Raw genomic sequence first — 19,225 nt, 5'->3', positions numbered from 1 at the left:
CCCAGGTCTTGCTCTTAGAGGGAGGGGTTGCTGTCCCAGGTCTCCCTCTCTGGGGTGGGCACTGTCCTAGAGCCTCTCTGGGGAGGGGGGGGACTCTCTCCAGGTCTTCCCCTCTGGGGGGCACTATTCTAGATCTTCTCTGGGGGGGGGCACTGTTTCCAGGCTCCTGCTCTGGGGGGTGCTGCCCCAGGTCTGCTCTGGGGTGGGGAGCGCCGTCCCAGGTCTCCTCTCTGGGATGGGGAGCGCCGTCCCAGGTCTCCTGTTCCAGTGGTGCTGAATTACCCTGGGGGCAGACCAGGCCTTGAGGGCACAGCAAAGGCAGGGCACCAACCAATGAAAATACCTAGAAGGAAACTTGTAAGAATATTTTTCCTCCTCCCAAGCTTGCAAAGACACTCTCCTATGTCTGCGTTCAGAAGATTTTTATTTTGCATTTCTTTGATTAGTGGTCCTGTTGAACACATTTTTCCAAGTTCCTTGGCTTTCTGTACTTCCTCTCTATGATCTGTCCGTTTCTTTTCCTCTGCTTTTGTATCAGAGCCTTAGGGTTTTCTCTGTCATGTATGACACATATTCTTTCAGTTTGCTTTTTACTCTTAATTTTTACGTATTACTTTCTGACATACGGAAGTATTTGATTTTTACATAGTTAAATCTGTTGATATTTTCCTCTGTTATTTCTTTCATTACTTGTGTATTTGGTTAGATAGTTCAACACAAGCATAAAATAAGTTTTCCTCTTGTTTTTAAAGCTTTACTTTTTCATACATTTAACTCTTAAATTCATCTGGAATTTAGATGGAAATCCTGACATGTGATTTTTATTTTTTTCCAAATGACATTCATTTTCCTGACAAAATTCCCTGACTATTCCATTTATTTATGGATTTTTTCCCCTTTTTTATGCATGAAGAGGACCTATTTCTATAAAGGTCTGTTTGGGGTTTATTTGGACCCATTCATTAATCGTCTGTTTTTCTGCCTGGTCTCTACTTTAATTGTTTTAGCTCTGAAATATGTTTTAATAACTGATAAAGCAATTTCCTTCATCTTTTAGGAATTTTGCTGTTCTTGGGGCGCCTGGGTGGCTCAGGGGGTTAAAGCCTCTGCCTTTGGCTCGGGTCATGATCTCAGGGTCCTGGGATTGAGCTCTCTGCTCAGCAGGGAGCCTGCTTCCCCCTCTCCCTCTGCCTGCCTCTCTGCCTACTTGTGATCTCTCTCTCTCTGTCAAATAAATAAAAATCTTTTTAAAAAAAAAAAAGAATTTTGCTAGTTTTTGTCACCTGTTTATTCTTCTGAAAAAAAAATTGGAATTATTTTGTCAGCTTTCAAAAATAGTTCCATTGACTTTTTAGTGATGTTAAACCTATCATGAGTTTTATGAGAGCTGACTTCTTGGAGATTCTGTCTTTCCACCTTGAAAATAACCTGTTTCTCCATTTCATTAGCTCCTTTTTTATATCATGTAGGGAAGCTTGCTGGCTTACCCCACAGGCTCTACACTTCTGTGTGAAAGTTGTGCCAAGATTCTGTTCTATTGCTACTAGGAATAGGATTTTCTCTCTATTCCATCTTGGAGGTAGCTCACCATTGTTGGGATACTGCAATAGTCCTGATGTTAGAGTGTTTGTCTTCTGTCTAGCCACTTTCCATATTTTCTTATTATTCTAATGATTTTCCAGTTGATCCTCTTAAGTTTTCAAGGTAGACAGTCATATCTACTCCAAATAATAAGGACTTGTTGTTTCCTTTTTTTTTTTTTTAATCTTACAGGGTTGGCCAGAATAATTTAAAAGAATAATCAGCATAGTAGTGAGTCTCTTGTTCATCCTCTGATCTCAGTAGAATGTCTGCCAGGGGTTTACTGTTACATATGATACTGATCTTCTATTGCATACTGGTAAATAATTTGCATATCATGAAATGCAGAGATCTTAAGTGAGTTTTTACAAATAAACGTACACCACATAACTCCTACCTCAAGTAAGGTACAAAATGTTTCCACCTGCTGGGCGGCTCCCCTGTGGCCCTTCTCAGTCCGTCCTCCTCCAGCAAGGACCAGCACTCAGCAGGCCTCGTTCCCCTTGCAGCCTGTTCCTGCTCATATAAATGAACAGGATCTTGATTTGAAACAATTCTTCATGATCTAGTACATTCTTCCTATTCACGGTTCTTAGGATTTTTAAAATATCTATATGGAAATTTCTTCTGTCGAGCCAGTTATTCCTAAAATAGCAATATTCCATGTAACAATACCCTACAACTTCTTCTTATGAATGTCCTTGGCTCCATAGCCCCGAGGTGAATTCCTGAGGTCCTGCCCTCCATAGTTAAAAGGTGACACGCCAAGGGCCTTGGTCCCCATCATGAGGCCAGGGTCCTGAGCCTCACACTCCAAATTAATGTATTTTCCCTTAACTTTGAAAGGAACACTATCTTCCACAAGTTAATGCCATACTCGTTTCTAGGCCGGAGGGATCTGCACGGTGGGTGTCTCCCCGAGACAATGCCTGTCTCTCTCCGGCGACTTATCATCTTTCTTTTCAGACTCTGCTGTCCAGCATGTCACTTTTCTCTTTGGCCTCCAGGAAACCCAGAGCAGTCGGAACTGAGTGCTTAGCTGGACTGCCTCCCAGGGGCTCAGCACTGTTCTCTCCTCCTTAATGATTTTGGGTTTATTTTTTATTTTGGGGTTTATTTATTTTTCATTTTCATTTTGTATTCAATATTATGTGTATTTTCACTTCAGATGTTGAAATGTTTTTTAAAAGCTTCTCTGTGTGTGTGTGTGTGTGTGTGTGTGTGTGTACACATATACACTCGCACATGCACATGCAGAGACCAAGGGAGGCCAGACCACAGTCCTGATCCCCAGAGGGCCATACAAGGTCACTGAGCGATGCCGCGAGAACCAACTTGAACCCGGCAGACGGACCTGGCAGGGTGTGTGGGCAGCTCTGTCCTGGTGTGAGGGACAGAGGCAGCCGGAGCGAGCGGGAAGGTTGCTTATTCTGAATTGGTGATTGAAGGCCCTGGAAGGAAGGGTGCCGAAGACCCCTGGGAGGCCAGGGGCTGGGCCTGGGATCTGAGAGCCCACTAAGGGGCGTTGTCCTGGGCGGGTCATCAGCTAACCTGGCTGGAGCATGCCCAGTCCCAGGGGACGTTTTGGGCTCCAGGGGGCACTTTCCCCAAGTCTGTGTCTTCTTGGGCTCAGGACAGTGCCATGGCCTCTGGCATGTTCTGTCAGCGGCTGGCCTATTACCAGCTTCTGGGGGGCATTCTCCGGGGCTTAGAATCTTCGGGGAGGCAGGAGGGCTCTCTTGTCCTTCACAGGGATAACTCTAAGCCGTGCGGCTCAGCTCTTTGTTCTGCGGTCCCAGAGTCCTCTCAGCCAGCACCCGGGAGCTGCCTCGCACCCCGCTCCCCATGAGCTCGTTTGCTCCCGAGTGCAAGCCACTCCCGCCTGGCTCTGCAGCGCGTGTTTGACGTCTTCATCCCCGCTTGCTATTATGTGCTTAAAAGCTGACAGGCTTTGCGCTGTTTTGCTTGCCAAAATTGCAGAGACTTTGTTCTTTATGCTTCCAATCGTTTTAATGCTGTCTTTGAAACATAGCCTACGCAGGTATCTACTAATAGCCTCAGAGTTGTTAGGAAGTATTTTATGTCTCAGCTCATTTTTCTTGGGGCTTTTGCATATTGAACCTCACATTAATGGCATTTGCTCCTATTTTAAAATCCGTGCGGGAAGACAGAGTTGTGTCACCGACACTCATCGTGGTTCTCTTGCTGTGCCATGGGCCCAGAGAGGGGCTGAGGTGGGGAGTTGGGGGTTCTCGCCCTCTCCGCTCCCTGCCCTCCAGGAAGACGTCGGCGGGGGTGGGGGGGAGTGCTGCAGCCCTTGCTGGGGCTCCCCTGTGGTAGGCCCTGTCAAGCCTGTCGCACACGCTGCTATGTCTGCTTGGTGCCGATGCAGAGAGGGCCGCCTGCTTCCAGCCAGCCAAAGTTCGAGCTCTCCAAGATCCAACCCGTTGAGTGGGCACACCGCCGCCATCATGATGTGGCTGCTGCCCACAGCCCCGTTCCCCTCCGGTTCTGGAATTATCCAATCCCTGTTCCCAACCCCCTGACTTCTCTCCACCTCTCTGAAGCAGATGGCTTCTCCCACTCAGCACCCCTATCCTATCCAGGAGCGCATATCCACTTGCAGCCTAACTGAGGTCTCATCTGAGGTCTCACCCACAGTGCATAGGTTCCAGTCCCTTGGATGTGAAGAGCATAATATCCCAAAGCCCATTCCTGGTGTTGCTTTGGCCGCTTTCTGTAGTGGGGGCAGGGAGACTCATTTAGTTCCCAGATGCTCAGTGCTTTCATTCTCAACCTTGAAGGCCACACTTGGGGCCTCTTCCCTCTGGCTCTGCACACTTTTTGTTGCTCTGATGATATCTCCAACAGAGAAAGCTCTCCCTAAGTGGGGGGCGCCAAACCATACTTTAACTATCTGCTCCTTGGGGCCTTGTCTTAGGAGAGAGCCCCTGCTACCGCCCCACTCCCAGGTCGGGGAGTTCCCTGACACAGATCTCTCTGGTGGCCTCCGCCACACCCTGCAGGTTGTGACCATCCATCCCGTGACTCAGGCTTCTTTCCCAGCGTTGCCATGAGCAGGTCAAAGTCGCAGAATCCTTCCAAACTTGTGCTTCAGTGCACTTTCTAGATATGTGTGATGGCTCCATGGCGTCCTGTCCGTCCCGAGGACCTTGTTGTCTCGTGTCGCAAGCATGGCCCATCCTCCCAATGTGCCTTCCACCCGCCAAGCAGGACACTGCAGCACAACTACAAAGTCAAGGCCTCTCAGTCTTGTAACACTTTCTTTTGTTTTGTTTTGTTTTTTAATTTATTTACTTATTTATTTTTAATTTTTATTTATTTATTTTTTCATTTCTTTACAGTGTTCCAGAATTCATTGTTTATGCACCATACCCAGTGCTCCGTGCAATACGTGCCCTCCACCATACCCCCCACCAGGCTCACCCAACCTCCCCCCCCCCCATCCCTTCCAAAACCCTCAGTTCCTCAGAGTCCACAGTCTCCCCCTCCAATTTCCCCCAAATCCCTTCTCCTCTCCATCTCCCAGTGTCTTCTGTGTTATTCCTTACGCTCCACAAATAAGCAAAACCATATGATAATTGACTTTCTCTGCTTGACTTATTTCACTCAGCATAATCTCCTCCAGTCCTGTCGGTGTTGATACAAAAGTTGCGTGTTCATCCTTTCTGATGGAGGCAAAATATTCCATAGTATATATGGACCATATCTTCTGTATCCATTCGTCCGTAACACCTTGTAACCGGAGTCGTCTTTACCCTTTGCAGAACTAGTTTTTATCTGTGCTTCTCTTGGAATGTCCTGCTGAGCTTTGAATGAGCCAAGAGACACCGTTCTGTACTGCCCGCTGAGCTTGCCTCTGAGTCCCCTCTCCAGCCTGTTGCGGACAAGGAGCTTGGGGCAGGGATTGACTCTTGGCCTGAGCAGCCAAGCCATACGGAGGTGGGAAGGACCGGTTGCCTGGGCCTTGAAGCCACATTTCTCAGTTCTCGTGACAATCGGATGTTCAGGGCAATTGAATGTTGAGAAGCAAACAGTGATCATCCCACCAGATTAATTTCAGTGACTCAGTGAGCTGGACATTGAAATGTAGATCAGAGTAGTGTCTGAAAAACTTGAAGATAATTGCAGAGAGTGCTTGAGAAGTCATGAAAATGGTTTTTTAAAAGCAGTAGAATGTACCTGGGCCTGTTTGGTTTCATTTTTTTTATACTCTATTTTCCAAGTTTTTGTTAATGAATATGTATGTATTTTTGTGATGTGTTTCATACATATATAGATAATTTTTATATGTATATGAAATTTATATGTAGTTGTATATATAATTAACATTTTATATATATATAGAGAGAGAGAGATAGAGAGATATCTCTCTATCTCTCTCTCTCTCTCTATATATATATATATTTTTTTTTTTTTTTTTAACCCTTCTCTCATCACTTCATGGGCATATGGTGCCGTGGGTAAGACTTGGGTTTTGGATGGCTCATGTCATTTGGGGCTCTCATTGAGGAAAACAATTCAGAACCCCAGGGGTCTCTGTGAAGCCTCACACAGGGCCAGTGCCAATGTGGGCCGGAAGCTCCAGGCCCATCTGTCCTTGCGCCTTCCAGAACAGACGCCAGCTTCTGACCATGAGGGCACTCAGTGACTGCTGTTCACAGCTATGGAAGACATGGCCCCTTGCTGTCACTCCACCACATGGACAGCAGGCCCTCAAACGCTGAGAGATGAAGTGAGCTGCATCTGGGACAGTGGGACAGCCCATCGTCATGGGCTCCAGCGTCAGGAACGGTCGCAGTGGCTTGAAACCCAGCTGTGCAGCAGCTCTGAGCTTACTGTCCATGCCTCCCTGCATGAACTGTGTGCACTCGCACACCCAGCTCCGTTCTCTTCTCCCACAGCGAGCACAGGGCCTCCCAGTACGGGTCCCACGCGGCTTGCCCCAGCTTGTCCCTCCCTTTCCTGGTGCACTCCAGCATGAACAGACAGGCCTTTTCTTCTCTTCTGGTTTATTTTAGAATAGTTTCAGGTTTGCAGAGTTATTGGGAAGATAGAGAATTTCCAAAAGCCCAGACATGGTTTCCCATCTTGGGAACATCTTCCATCTGTGTGGTGCATTTGTCACAATGAATGAACCAATATTGACATATTTATTATTAACTGAAGTCCGTGCTTTATTCACATTCACTCAGTTCTGACCCAGGATCCCACCCGGGACACTGCACCACATTAGCAGTGCTTGGGCTCCTCTTGGCAGGACGGTTTCTCAGACGTTCCATTTTTGACGACCTTGACAGTTTTAAGGAGTGCAGGTCAGGTGATTTGTAGGACATCACTAGGTTGGGATTTGGGGATGTTTTTCTAGTGATTAGACCAGCATTCTAGCGTTCTAAAAGGAAGAACACAAAAGCCAAATACCACTCCTGTCCCTTCCAATCAGGGGTACGTGCCATCAGCCAGCCTTACCACTGTTGATGCTGGAGAGGCGTTTAACCATTGGAAAGTGCAACTTAATTTGTGCCCAGGCTTCGATTCTCACCCATCCTGAGTGTGCAGTATCTTCCTGAGAAACCCAGAGCACTTACATTCTAAACAACCAGCATGAGGAAGGAGAGCCTCTCACGAGTGTGGCATGGCTGAGACTCTCGGAAGCTTCGGGCCAAGAGTGTAGCTCTGCTTCTGGGTCATTCCTGGGACCAGGCTCTTGACTTGCAGGAGTCAATACTAACTGTGACCAGTAATGAGAAGTCGAAAAGAACAAAGTCGCCTTGACCTGGGAGTTCCTGCCAAGTGGAAAGATGAGACTGTGATCTGTGATTCCATCCTTCTGTGTCTCCTTTTCTCATATGAACATGAGGGTGATCATACCTGCCACGAGGTTCTGGGAAGGTTACCTGTGTACATATGAAGTCACCCCAGGGCCCAGGACATTGCACGTTCTTTCACGGAACAGATACTGGTCGAGCCCCTGCTCCACATCAGGCACGCTTCTAGGTATGAAGGATCTAACAGTGAGTAAAATCGAAACAATGGAGTTTATCTTGTGGGTGGCTATTTAAATGGGTGTTATTTTTATGTACATTATTATTATTATAACCTAAAGCTTGTATTTTAAGAGATACAGTACACAGACTGTTGTAGCCAAAACCACAGTGGAATCAGAATTAAGAAAATAATAAATGTGCATCTTAAGTCTTCCACTTAATGCTCTGTAACCCAGGGGAAGTTGTTTTCATGCAAGAAGTTAATTCTCATTCATAGTAAAAAATATAAGGCAAAGCATCAGTGAAATCGCATTTTTCGTCTACCAAACATGACTTAAGATGGTCACAGTGCTCAATGCTGGCAAAGTTGCGATTAAACAGTCACTTTCTAGAAGCTTTTTAGTATGAAAAGTGACACATACACAAAGGTATTCATGCGTTCATTTTTGATACCATCAACATATTACCATATTGGTTTCGTCGAGTGCCCACTTTTTTTTTTTTTTTTGGTTTTGTTTTGCTAGGGTATTTTTAAGGAAATCCCAGACATTATGTCATTTCAACTTTAAGTGATTTTATACATAGCTCAACTAAATGACATCACATATAGCAAAATTAATGGTAATCCTTAATATCATCTTACACTCAGTCCATATTTATATGTCCCAAATTGCTTTTTTTATGTGTTTATTTAAATTCATTTAGTTAGCATACAGTGTAATATTAGTTTCTGGTATAGAGTTTAGTGATTCATCACATCCATACTATACCCAATGCTCATGAGGACACGTGCCCTCCTTGATCCCCATCACCCAGTTACCCTGTCGCCCGGCCCACCTCCCCCCACCCAGCAACACCCGGTTTGTTCTCTACAGTTAAGAGTGTTTCTTGGTCCCTTCCCACAACATGATCATTTGCTTCATTTCTAAAATTCCACGTAGGGGGGCGCCTGGGTGGCTCAGTGGGTTAAGCCGCTGCCTTCGGCTCAGGTCATGATCCCAGGGTCCTGGGATCGAGCCCCGCATTGGGCTGTCTGCACAGCGGGGAGCCTGCTTCCCTTCCTCTCTCTCTGCCTGCCTCTCTGCCTACGTGTGATCTCTCTGTCAAATAAATAAATAAAATCTTTAAAAAAAAATAAAATAAAATAAAATAAAATTCCACGTAAGAATGAAATCATACGGTATTTGTCTTTCTCTGGCTGACTTACTTCACTCAGCATTATGCTCTCTAGCTCTGTCTCGTTGCAAATGGCAAGATTTCATTCATTTTTATGGCTGAACAAAATTCCCATGCATGTATATACCACTTCTTGTCTATCCATTTATCAGTCAATGAACTCTTGGGCTCTTTCCATAATTTGGCTATTGTAGATAATGCTGCTATAAACATCGGGGCACAGGTACCCCTTTGAAGCTGTGTTTTGTATCTTTTGGTAAATACCTAGTAGTACAATGACTAGATTGTTGGGTATTTTTATTTTTAACTTTTCAAGGAACCTCCATACTGTTTTCCAGAATGGTTGCACCAGTTTGCATTCCCACCAACAGTGTATGACATTTCCCCTTTTTCCACATCCTCACCAACATTCATTATTTCTTGTGTTGTTGATTTTAGCCATTGTGACTAGTGTGATATCTCATTCCAGGTTTGATTTGCATTTCCAAGATGATGAGTGACAATGAGTATCTTTTCATATGTCTGTTGGCCATCTAGATGTCTTCTTTGGAAAAAATGTCTATTCATATCTTCTGCCCATTTTTTTAACTGTACTATTTGTTTTTTGGGTGTTGAGTTTTATAAGTTCTTTATATGTTTTAGATGCTAACCCTTTATAAGATACGTCGTTTACAAATATATTCTCCCGTTCTGCTGGTTGCCTTTTAGTTTTGTTGATTGTTTCCTTTGCTGTGCAGAAGTTTTCTGTTTTGATGAAGTCCCAATAGTTAATTTTTGTTTTTGTTTCCCTTGCCTCAGGAGATGTATCTAGAAAGAAGTTGCTATGGCCAGTTTCAAAGAGGTTGCTGCCTGTGTTCTTCTCTAGGATTTTGATGGATTCCTGTCTCACATTTAGGTCTTTCATCCATTTTGAGTCTATTTTTGGGTGTGGTATGAGGAAATGATCCAGTTTCATTTTTACGCATGTTGCTGTCCACTTTTCCCAACACCATTTGTTGAAGAGACTGTCTTTTTATTGGACATTCTTTCCTGCTTTGTTGAAGATTAGTTCACTATAGAGTTGAGGGTCCATTTCTGGGCTCTCTCTTCTGTTCCATTGTTCTATGTGTCTGTTTTTGTGCCAGGACCATACTGTCTTGATGATCACAGCTTTGTAATAGAGCTTGAAGTCTGGAATTGTGATGCCACCAATTTTGCTTTTCTTTTTCAGGATTACTTGGCTATTTGAGATCTTCTGTTGTTCCCTACAGGTGTTCAGAATGTTTGTTCCAGCTCTGAGAAAAATACTGTTGGCATCCTGTTGTGGCTTACAGGAAATGTGTAGGTTGCTTTGGGCAGTATAGACATTTTAATACTTGTTCTCCCAATCCATGAGCATGGAATGTCTTTCCATTTCTTTGTGTCCTCTTCAAATGCTTTTTTAAAAACTGACTGTTTGTAGTTGATTCTTTTGAATATAAATCCAGATCCAGACAAGGTGCATCCATCGCTTTGGTGGTTCTCTCTCTTGATCTTGACAAGAGCCCCACATCCCTTTCCCCTGCTCTCGTCTGGTGAAGAGACCAGGGTGTCTGGATGTCCCACAATGTCCCATGCTGATTGCTTCCTCATGATGTCATTTAATTTGTTCCTGCATCTCTTTAATTGCCCAGAGACGGGCAGGAATTTACATCAGTTTTTGATTTTGTGTGTTTTCTCGGATCATGTGTGTGTGTGTGTTTGTCTGTGTGTGTGTGTCTGTGTCAGTGGTGCCTGGATGTTGCTCGGTACTTCCCATTGCATCTAACAAGGAGACGCTGGAGGCCCAGCTGCTCTTTTGGTGATGTTCGGTCTGCCCCCGAGTCTGGAAAGTGACGGCCTGTAAGGCCAGGGGGACAGTATTTATACCTCCCTGAGTCTTCGTTTCCTGACCCATATGAAAGGAGACAATGCCTCCTTCCCAAGGAGATTCTCATGGTTACAGCTATGAGTGCATGTCCAGACAGCAGGCTACCATGTAGACATTAGGGCTAAGTAATAATTACGGGCCCTCCAGCAATGAAAATTTTCTTTGAAAAAGTCTTTTCCTTCCTCAGATACCTTTAACTGAGAACACGGTAAGGTTCTTTTTATTGAGGGGGAAAAAAAAAAGCTTCCAGTACATTTATGGCGACTGAAAACTGCCTGTTTTTTCACCAATCCACAGAGCAAAGGAGTGATTAACTCCTCGTGGATTCCGGCACTTGAAGCCAAGAGAAAGATTAGTGACGGCCGCGTGGAGCGGAGGTTTGTTTAATAGCCTGACTGGGAAAGACCAAGTTTCCTTCAGCTTCTAGATCAGAGGAGCAAGAGGCATCCCTGAAGGGGAGGAAAAAAGCTATTGAAACTTTTATGGGATGGTTTCCTTTCTCAAAAGAATCTTCTACATCCCAGCCCCTCAGAGGAGCCTCTCAGACCCCTCCTTTCTGAGGACCAGGAGGAGCATCTTCTAAAGGGATTTTGCTTACGGATTGTCAGGGACAGACCTGCCCTTTACATTTTACCAGTTCTCAGCAAGCTTCAAGTTCAGAGACTTGTGAAGGAGCAAATCCTTCCCTTCCACTAACCACTTTTTTTTTCTTTTTTCAGTACAAATCAGAGTGCCCATGAGATGGATCGGGTTCATTTGTATTAGTTTTCAGTTTAATCTCTCTTCCTGCCAGACCTTTTATCTTCTATGAGGGAGAGGGAAGAGAATAAATAAAGAGTTTTATTTGGACGCATCCGGAGGACTGAGCCGAGCCCCCGGATACAGGGCAGATTAATAGGCCCTGTTGTGGAGTCAGACTGGGGCTGGGCCTCAGATCTGCTGGCTCGCTGCTGCTCGATAGGGTTCCACACTAGGAGGGGCTGCTTACACTCTGAGCTGAATCTGGGAGGGAGGGAAGGAGAGGGGTCGTGGGGCACTCTATGCCCCCTCTGTGCTGACACACATGGGCTCCGTCAGTGGACTTGGCCACCATCCTTTTGAGTTTGCTTCTTTCTGACCTTGGACCCTGTAGGTAACTGAGCAGGTAAGCTGTTTGCTTACAGACACTGGGGGCTGCAGGAAGAGAGGGACAGAGGTGAGTTTTATTGAACACTGCCTCAGTCAGGGTCCCCACAAAAAGCAGGTGGCTGTCTTGACTTAGAACATCTAAGCAGAGAGTCTGCAAAGGGAAGATCTGCCCAGGGTCGGGTGGAGAGAGACACCAGGACCCTGGGGCCAGAGCTGGCTAACTCAGGACACAGAGGGAAGGGAGACGCAGAGTCCAGAGAGGGAGGTGGTGTAGACCTTCCCAAATAGAGCATGAACCTCTGGGTGAGGAATGCGATAGTCTTGGGTCATCTCCCAGTGAGTAAGAAAGAGTCCAGCCCTGCCAGGCAGGTCATCCAGGGCCCAGATTGGGGCAGGGTGGTAAGGAGGAACAGGGGTAATAGGAGGGGGACGGGCCCATCCAGCTCCAGTACCCACCGGGGCCTGGATCTGCACAGGATAAGTCCGCACGTGTCTCTTAGTTCAGACCAATACCAATCTTGGGAGTGATGTGTTATTTCCCCATTTTTTCTTCCACATTGAAAAAAGAAATGTTTCGTTGTGGTAATACACACCATAACATAAAATTTTACCATCTTAGCCACTTTTAAATGTCCAGTTGAGTGGTCAGTACATTCACATCGTGCCACCCATCTCTTATCCTCATCTGGCAAAACTGAAGCTGTGGATCCATTAAATGTGACTCCCTGTCTTCCCCCCCACAACCTCCACCCTGGCAGCTGCCACTCGCCTCTGCGTCTGCGGATCTGACCCCTCCAGGGACCTCTCATCAGTGGAATCCTACACTACCCGTCTTCTTGTGACTGCCCTATTTTCCAGGTTTATCCCTGTTGGAGTGTGTGTCAATTTCTTGTTCAAAGCTGAATAATATTTCATTGCAGGGATGGACCACATTTTGTTCATCTGTCCATCCATCAGTGGACACTCGGGTTCATAACTAATATCTCTTCGTGACCCTCCTTTCAGTTCGTCGGGGTGTATATTTTGACGTAGAATTTCCGGATCATACGGTAGTTCTACCTTTAGTTTCCTGAGGAGCTGCCATACTGTTTTCTGCAGCGGCGGCCCCATTTCACATCCCCACCAGCAGGGCACGAATGTTCCAGCTTCTCTCCCCGTCTAGCCCACACATGCCATTTCTGCTTTCTTTAGAGTAGCCATCCTGTGGTTGTGATGTGGATCTCCCTGTGGTTTTGACTTGCCCCTCCTCCCCCCTGCTTTATAGAAGAAGCTCAAACAAAAGTGAACAACTGTCGATGGAAACACGTAGTCGGCTGTGACAGCTCTGCACTGGCTGCCTTCTGGAGGGAAGCTGTGTCTCCACTGCTGTGTGGCTTGGCAGGGAGAGGCGCTGCTCCCCACCAGCAGTTACAGGGGTGCGAGGGAAGGTTCTTGCGTTGTCCATGTGTACAAATGGCTAGGGGAGCCTGCTTGGCAGACCAGAGCACCATGAGATGTTTAATGCTTCTAGAAGGGTCTCAGACTCCCAAAGCGAGAAGAGAAATCAGTGTGAGCAATTCTGTAGTTCCCTGGGGATGCACACGTTGCACTCTGAAGGAAACAGAAAGAGCGGGGGGGTCCTCATCCAATGTAGATTACCTAGATCACTGAGAATCAAAAGCCAAGTACACTGAAATGCCCAGCTGGTACTAAGGACTGCATTCCCAGAAAGCCATTTGTGGAGGCAGCTTTATTCGAAATAATTAAGAAGATTCAGCCTTTGTAGCCCAACTGGCATCCCGCTCCAGAGCGGCATAACTTTTTGTCGAGGAATCCGGCTCCCAAACTCCAGCTCCGTGGTAGACAGCTGGCTGTGAGAGCCAACGCAAGTTGCCCTTGAGTCTCATTTCATTTCGGAGTGGCTTGTGGCTCTTTCTTGGTGACTCCTAAGGGAGCGGCATGTGTTCCCAATGAGCTCCCGGCACAGACCTGTGATCCTCATAGTTAGGTCTGTAGGTTTTTGCTGAAGAGGTGTTGATTGTACGTGTGGAGGGCGCCCGCGGCTGGCAGCAGCATGGAAATCATGGCTCTCCTCTCTCTGACCATCTCCAGTGTGGGGGAGAGGGATTTGGGCACCACTTCCAAGGAAGGGGACAGACGGTTTGATTTCCACAAGAGCCCCCTTCCCCCAATTTCACTTCACTGATAACTTGCAAATGCAGCTCAGGCATCATGACGATTCCAAATGAGAAGTGACAGTGGGTGTTCAAAGTCATTGCCAGGTCCTGTTCATTCCAGGGCATCATTCTACGAGATGATCGGGCCAGAAAGCATGTTTCAACTCTGCACCAAAAGAAAAAAAAATAAAATCTCGCAAAGATGTGGGAGCCCAGCAGAATCCTCTGAAGCCTTGCAGGCGAGAGCCCATTTGGCTGACAGAGTCGCTCTTGCACACCTGCCGGAAAGCTGGGTGCAAAGATACTCTAAACTAGCTGCGAATTTCATTACGTCTGTCTCCAGCCAAAGCCACTGAGGGGTGCGGTGCTGTAATGGGCCGCCACGCAGATGGGTTGCAAAATGCACAGCCCATCTGTCTTTATCATGCTCATTTCCTCTTTTATTAAAATGTTAATGAATATAGTTTTTATTTATCATTTGGTGACATGTGCGGCATCCTTTTCTGGGAGACAAATCTGCAGTCTGCCTCACCGTGTGCGCTGACAGGGAACGCAGGAATGAGGAATATTTTGGTTCCGTTCAAACTGCCATATGTGTGTTGAAGGAGAAGCTACTTCGCTTGTCGACAGCAGCATGAGGACGACAGGAGGTCTCGGAGTTCAATGCCAGGCCCAGTGGCTACCAGCGGCTAGCCATGTGGCCACGAGCCTTGGTTTCCACTTCTGGGGAACAGGGATAACCATTCCCTCCGCCCTGGAAACGAAATGAGAGAACTTATGGAAATGTAGTTTGCATTCTCTTATTATTATTCAGATGTGTGCCTGTGTGGTTCTGAATTCCTTTTGCTCATTCTTTCAGACTCTCCATGGAAAGTACATCTGTCAAATGTCGGCCCCGAGATGACAGGTGTCACCGTGCGCGGCCTGACTCCAGCTCGCACCTATCAATTCCGGGTGTGTGCCGTGAATCAAGTGGGCAAAGGCCAGTACAGCGCAGAGACAGGCAGGTGTGTGATTGCGCAGCCACGGTGGGCTCTCGGGGCAGCTGGGACCCGAAAGCAAGGCTGAGCATCCAGTTAACAAGAAGTCATTGATAAAAGGAGTCAGCCTGCATCCCTTAGTGATATCGGCCACACATGCACAGAAAAGACCAGAAGGAAGAGAGAAAGGGAGTCACTCGTGTGTTGGACTAGCTGGGTTTTCCTTCAATGCTCAGAGGGAAATGTCTCCAACTTCCCTAATGCTCTGGCCACACCAATACAAGGCGTTTCTGAGAGCACAGGCCTTGGTATCCACGAGATGAGGCGCTGACCATGTCTTCACTCCCTCTGTCCTCCCGGGCTGCCGGCGGGACGGGAGCTGGTGCCACCATGCTGACAAGCAAGCATCTGGCAGGGCACGGCACGTTCCTGAATGGTCCTGACCTGGGACCATGGCTTCACCCCATTTCAGTGTGCCCACCCCAACCAACCTGAGCATCGTTGGGGCCCGAATCATAGGAGAGTTGAGATCTAAGTGACTTTTTTCAAAATGTGCGAGTTCGGTATGAGAAATACTAAAAGAGCTAAGGAAAAACACAATTTGGAAGGCATCTCAGGCTGTGGGCCGGCAGCCCGGCTCGCTCAGGCTTGTAATCCCCTCCCGGAGTGGAGATGCTGTGGGTTATCCAGACAGAATAAGGTCACCTCCTGTGTCTTCTTGCTTGCTGGCCGAACTGATTCTCTATTATGTTGATTCGCTGTACCTATTTCATGCATGTCCTCTGAGTTTGATCAGCTGTGTGCCTTGCTTTGTTCATCGCTTGATTTTGGTAAATAGTTAAGCTCCAGATTCAACCAGACAGAGAATGCAAATGGGGACCGTTCGTCTCGGATGCTAATCTCTTTCGCTCACCATATTTTATCTCTAGGTTGATGTTACCTGAAGAGCCGCCCAGTGCTCCCCCAAAGAATATCGTAGCCAGCGGGCGTACCAATCAGTCCATCATGGTCCAGTGGCAGCCGCCCCCAGAAACAGAGCACAATGGGGTGCTGCGTGGGTACATCCTCAGGCAAGTAGCTGGTGTTTGGCCACTTTTAGGTTCTCATTATAAAGAGTCCAGGGTCTGTTTTGCTGGGGTCGCAAACTGAAAGGTCTAAAGGATCCCAACAGTAATCAAGAGACTCAGGCTGATGTCAGACTTTAGGGAGTGGTGGGGACTATGGCCAACAAGCAACTGTGGGTTGCTTGGGTTGCAGGGGCAGCCTCTGTATATCCAACCATAGCATAACCGCATACATATCAAAGCTTGCATCTTGGTAGAAGAATGAAGGAAGATATTACGTGTTGGGGTGAAGGTGTGCTATTCATTCCAAATTTTTTTCTTTCTGTTTCAGTTTTTTCCAGGGGCATGCATTATTAATAGAATAATTTTTATTAATAATAATGCAGTTGACATTATCACAATTGACCAGTTGCTACCGGGCTAGCTTTTACATGTTCAGTATTGCCAGGTTTCCTAGTGTATTCAGAGAAATTTTTAAAAATCTAGCTTTTTACATGCGATCTCACAGTTTCTAAACATTGGAAATGAAGTCTATATGTTTTGAAACATGGGGCAGGCCAAATTCACACCTCCACAGGCCAGATGTGGCCCAAAGCATGGCCACTTTGCTTTCCCTGACTTATATGAGGAAGTCAGGCTTCTGAGAATGTTGAGGAGATTCTACAAGAACTTGGCTGGGTGGGAGAGAAGAAATCTGTTTTGTCAAAACTGCTAATCTTGAAATCACGCCAAATGTGGGAATTGCAGTGGTTTGTTGATGCAAGTAGTGAACAGGAAAAAATAAAGCAGTGTTAAAAGGTATTTACGAAATCTCTTCTAACAGACGGTACAGCCACAGACAGACATATTCGTTCCACGACCTGCACTTTGCGTCCCTCCCCAGCCTTATGGGGCAAGAACCGTGGGTGTCCATCACTACCCTCCCCCCAGCATCAGGCCCGTGCCCTCGTGAGCTTGTGATCAGCAAATACTGGGTTAACAGAGGTCGAAAGGGGCTAAACGTAATGTCTTAGGAAAACATAAGAAGTTACAAAAGTGTAGCTGCTCTAGCTCTGTGCTATTTGCATATGGAGGACCGCTTCTTCCAGGATCTATTGATGTAATCATCTGCTCATGGTTTAACATACCTTTATCCATACACATGACATATTAGCCCATCACAACCACTTCACTGCTCTTCTCAAGTCTTCCTCAAGCATGTGAATTATCCTCTAAACACAAGCTAGATCATTATCTACATGAAGTGGTTTAAAGTTGGCTGTCCCGCAGGGTTCACGGGGACTAGAGGACTGGAATCAGCACTTGGGGACCCTTTGGTCACTCTTCCCCTTTCAACAAGAAACTCTGAAAGGGGCCTTCGGGCAGGGGGCACCTGTGGGCTTGGGGCAGTTCCCAGTTCCCTCCCAAAAACAGGCTGGGGCTTCCCACACACAGAGGCCCAGATCTCCTGTCCATTCCAGCTGTCACTCATGGCCTGTGCTCATCAGGTAATGAAAATAATTTCCTTGCCCTCCCCACCTGGCCCTACACACGATTGTCATCCCAGCTGCCTCCATCTCGAATGCACAGAGAAGGGTCCTCAGGCTCCAGCTGCCAAGGGAGGACTTTAAAAGTCAACCTGCAGAACCAACCTTGGGGCGAGGACTTTAATAAGAAAATCTTTCTGATGTTACAAGGCCCTATCAGGAACTGCACGTTTCTCTATTTTGCAGGATTACCACCATTAAAAGGATCTTGTGTGATGGTGTCAGTGGAGTTGAGTGCTGGGAAAGAGGGCATCTGTATTTGTAGGGGTTTAAATCAAGAAAGTCCTAAAATGAGGGTGTACGACCCAAGGCCTGCGAATAGCAAAGTTTCCAGAAATTAAAGGCCCATGCCAAAATGCATTTACTTGGAAACATTTCCAAATAATCCTCCGGTCTGCAAATCAGCTCTGTTTGCAACTGTGAGCCCTCCAGGGCTCAAGTGTCTGTGTCAGACATATAGCCGAATCCATGGAGGCACAAAATGGAAATAAATCACCACCGTGGCTCCGGCCGTAAGAAGTGGTTAGGATGTGTGTGCAGTAATAAAATATTTATAATAATGGGCAGGGTGCTTCTTTGAGAGGAGCATAGGGGTTATGTCCTTTAAAAACATTCTCCTGTTTATTTCCATATAAAAAAAAATCATCTTGTTCTGCCTGAGACGGTCTCCCGGGCAACGTATCCCACCAGTCAGAGGACAATGCCCTGCACTTTCATTATTAATTGTGACCTTCCCAGACATCCTGTGACTATTACAAAAGCACCCTGAGCCACGGGTCAGAATGGACCAACCTGCCTGCCGCGGAAAGGAGGGCAGCCCGCTTCCAAGACACGAATCCCGCGGCTTGTTCGGCACGATCGTATGAACAGGCATCTAGGAGAGGCTATGGCTCATGCAGGCTTCAGTGTCTTTGCTTAGCATACTTTCTGGACGCGTGGCGTTTCCAAACCAGCAGTATCTGCAGTGGGCTCTGCACTGTCACAGCTCTCCAGCACCCACATCGTTTCATCTTATCCTTGAGACAGCCCTGTGAAAGGCCATTATGATGATGTCATTTTCAGGAGTTAAAATCCAAGGTCAGAGACGTGACGTTAAGACCACGCTCAAGGCCACCCAGCACGTCTGTCTTCTTCCCAGCCTGTGCCTTCTGGAGCTGACTTCTTTGCTTTTCCCTGGAAGGCATATTGTGTCATGATGGGTCCGCACTAATGAGCTCTCTGTAAGCGATAGTGCCCAGTGTGTGCCGTATTGGTTGTAAGTGGTCCTGGTCACCATTCACACACCGGGCCACTCTGGGTGGGGGCCGACCCTTGCCTTCTCCCAAATGGCTGATTGTCTCCGTGTTATTTATTTTGTAGACAGGGAATTTAAGTGGGCATATCTGGCATGTGGCTTATTCAATGCCAGGCCTCTCTCTCTGTGGACCTCAGCCTTGATGACCATGACGTCCTACAGACGAACCTAACCCCCCACTAGGAAGCTCGCCTACACCTGCTTGGCACAGGCAGTTGAGTAGGCGACAGAAGTGGATGGAATCTGAAGCAAAAATGCAGGGTGAGGCATCAGCTTCCACTTTTGCCCATCACGGAGGAGCACGGCCGTCCCTGCACCTCCGGCCCTCCAGCCAGCGCTCTCGGGCAGGAGGGGGCAGGAGGACGCCTGGAACCTTCTTGCTGTTCCAGTGCTGCCTGATCTTGCTCCTGTATCTTCCCACCAC

The 19,225-nt window shown here is 46.9% G+C and overlaps 1 protein-coding gene across 1 annotated transcript in view; it reads left to right on the top strand.

Moving 5' to 3' along the window:
- The window catches only part of LOC111145539 (sidekick cell adhesion molecule 1), a 509,203-nt gene that overhangs the window by 309,383 nt on the left and 180,595 nt on the right, over nt 1-19,225 (top strand). Inside the window, 2 exon segments of the mRNA XM_022500452.1 lie at nt 14,797-14,944; nt 15,847-15,987. Of these exon segments, the coding sequence (XP_022356160.1) occupies nt 14,797-14,944; nt 15,847-15,987 (289 nt within the window).

This window comes from Enhydra lutris, unplaced genomic scaffold (genome assembly GCF_002288905.1).
Source record: "Enhydra lutris kenyoni isolate GAN:26980312 unplaced genomic scaffold, ASM228890v2 scaffoldscaffold13, whole genome shotgun sequence".
Taxonomy (NCBI): domain Eukaryota; kingdom Metazoa; phylum Chordata; class Mammalia; order Carnivora; family Mustelidae; genus Enhydra; species Enhydra lutris.
The sequence above is the reverse complement of the archived record's forward strand: the minus strand, read 5'-3'. Positions and strand labels throughout refer to the sequence as shown.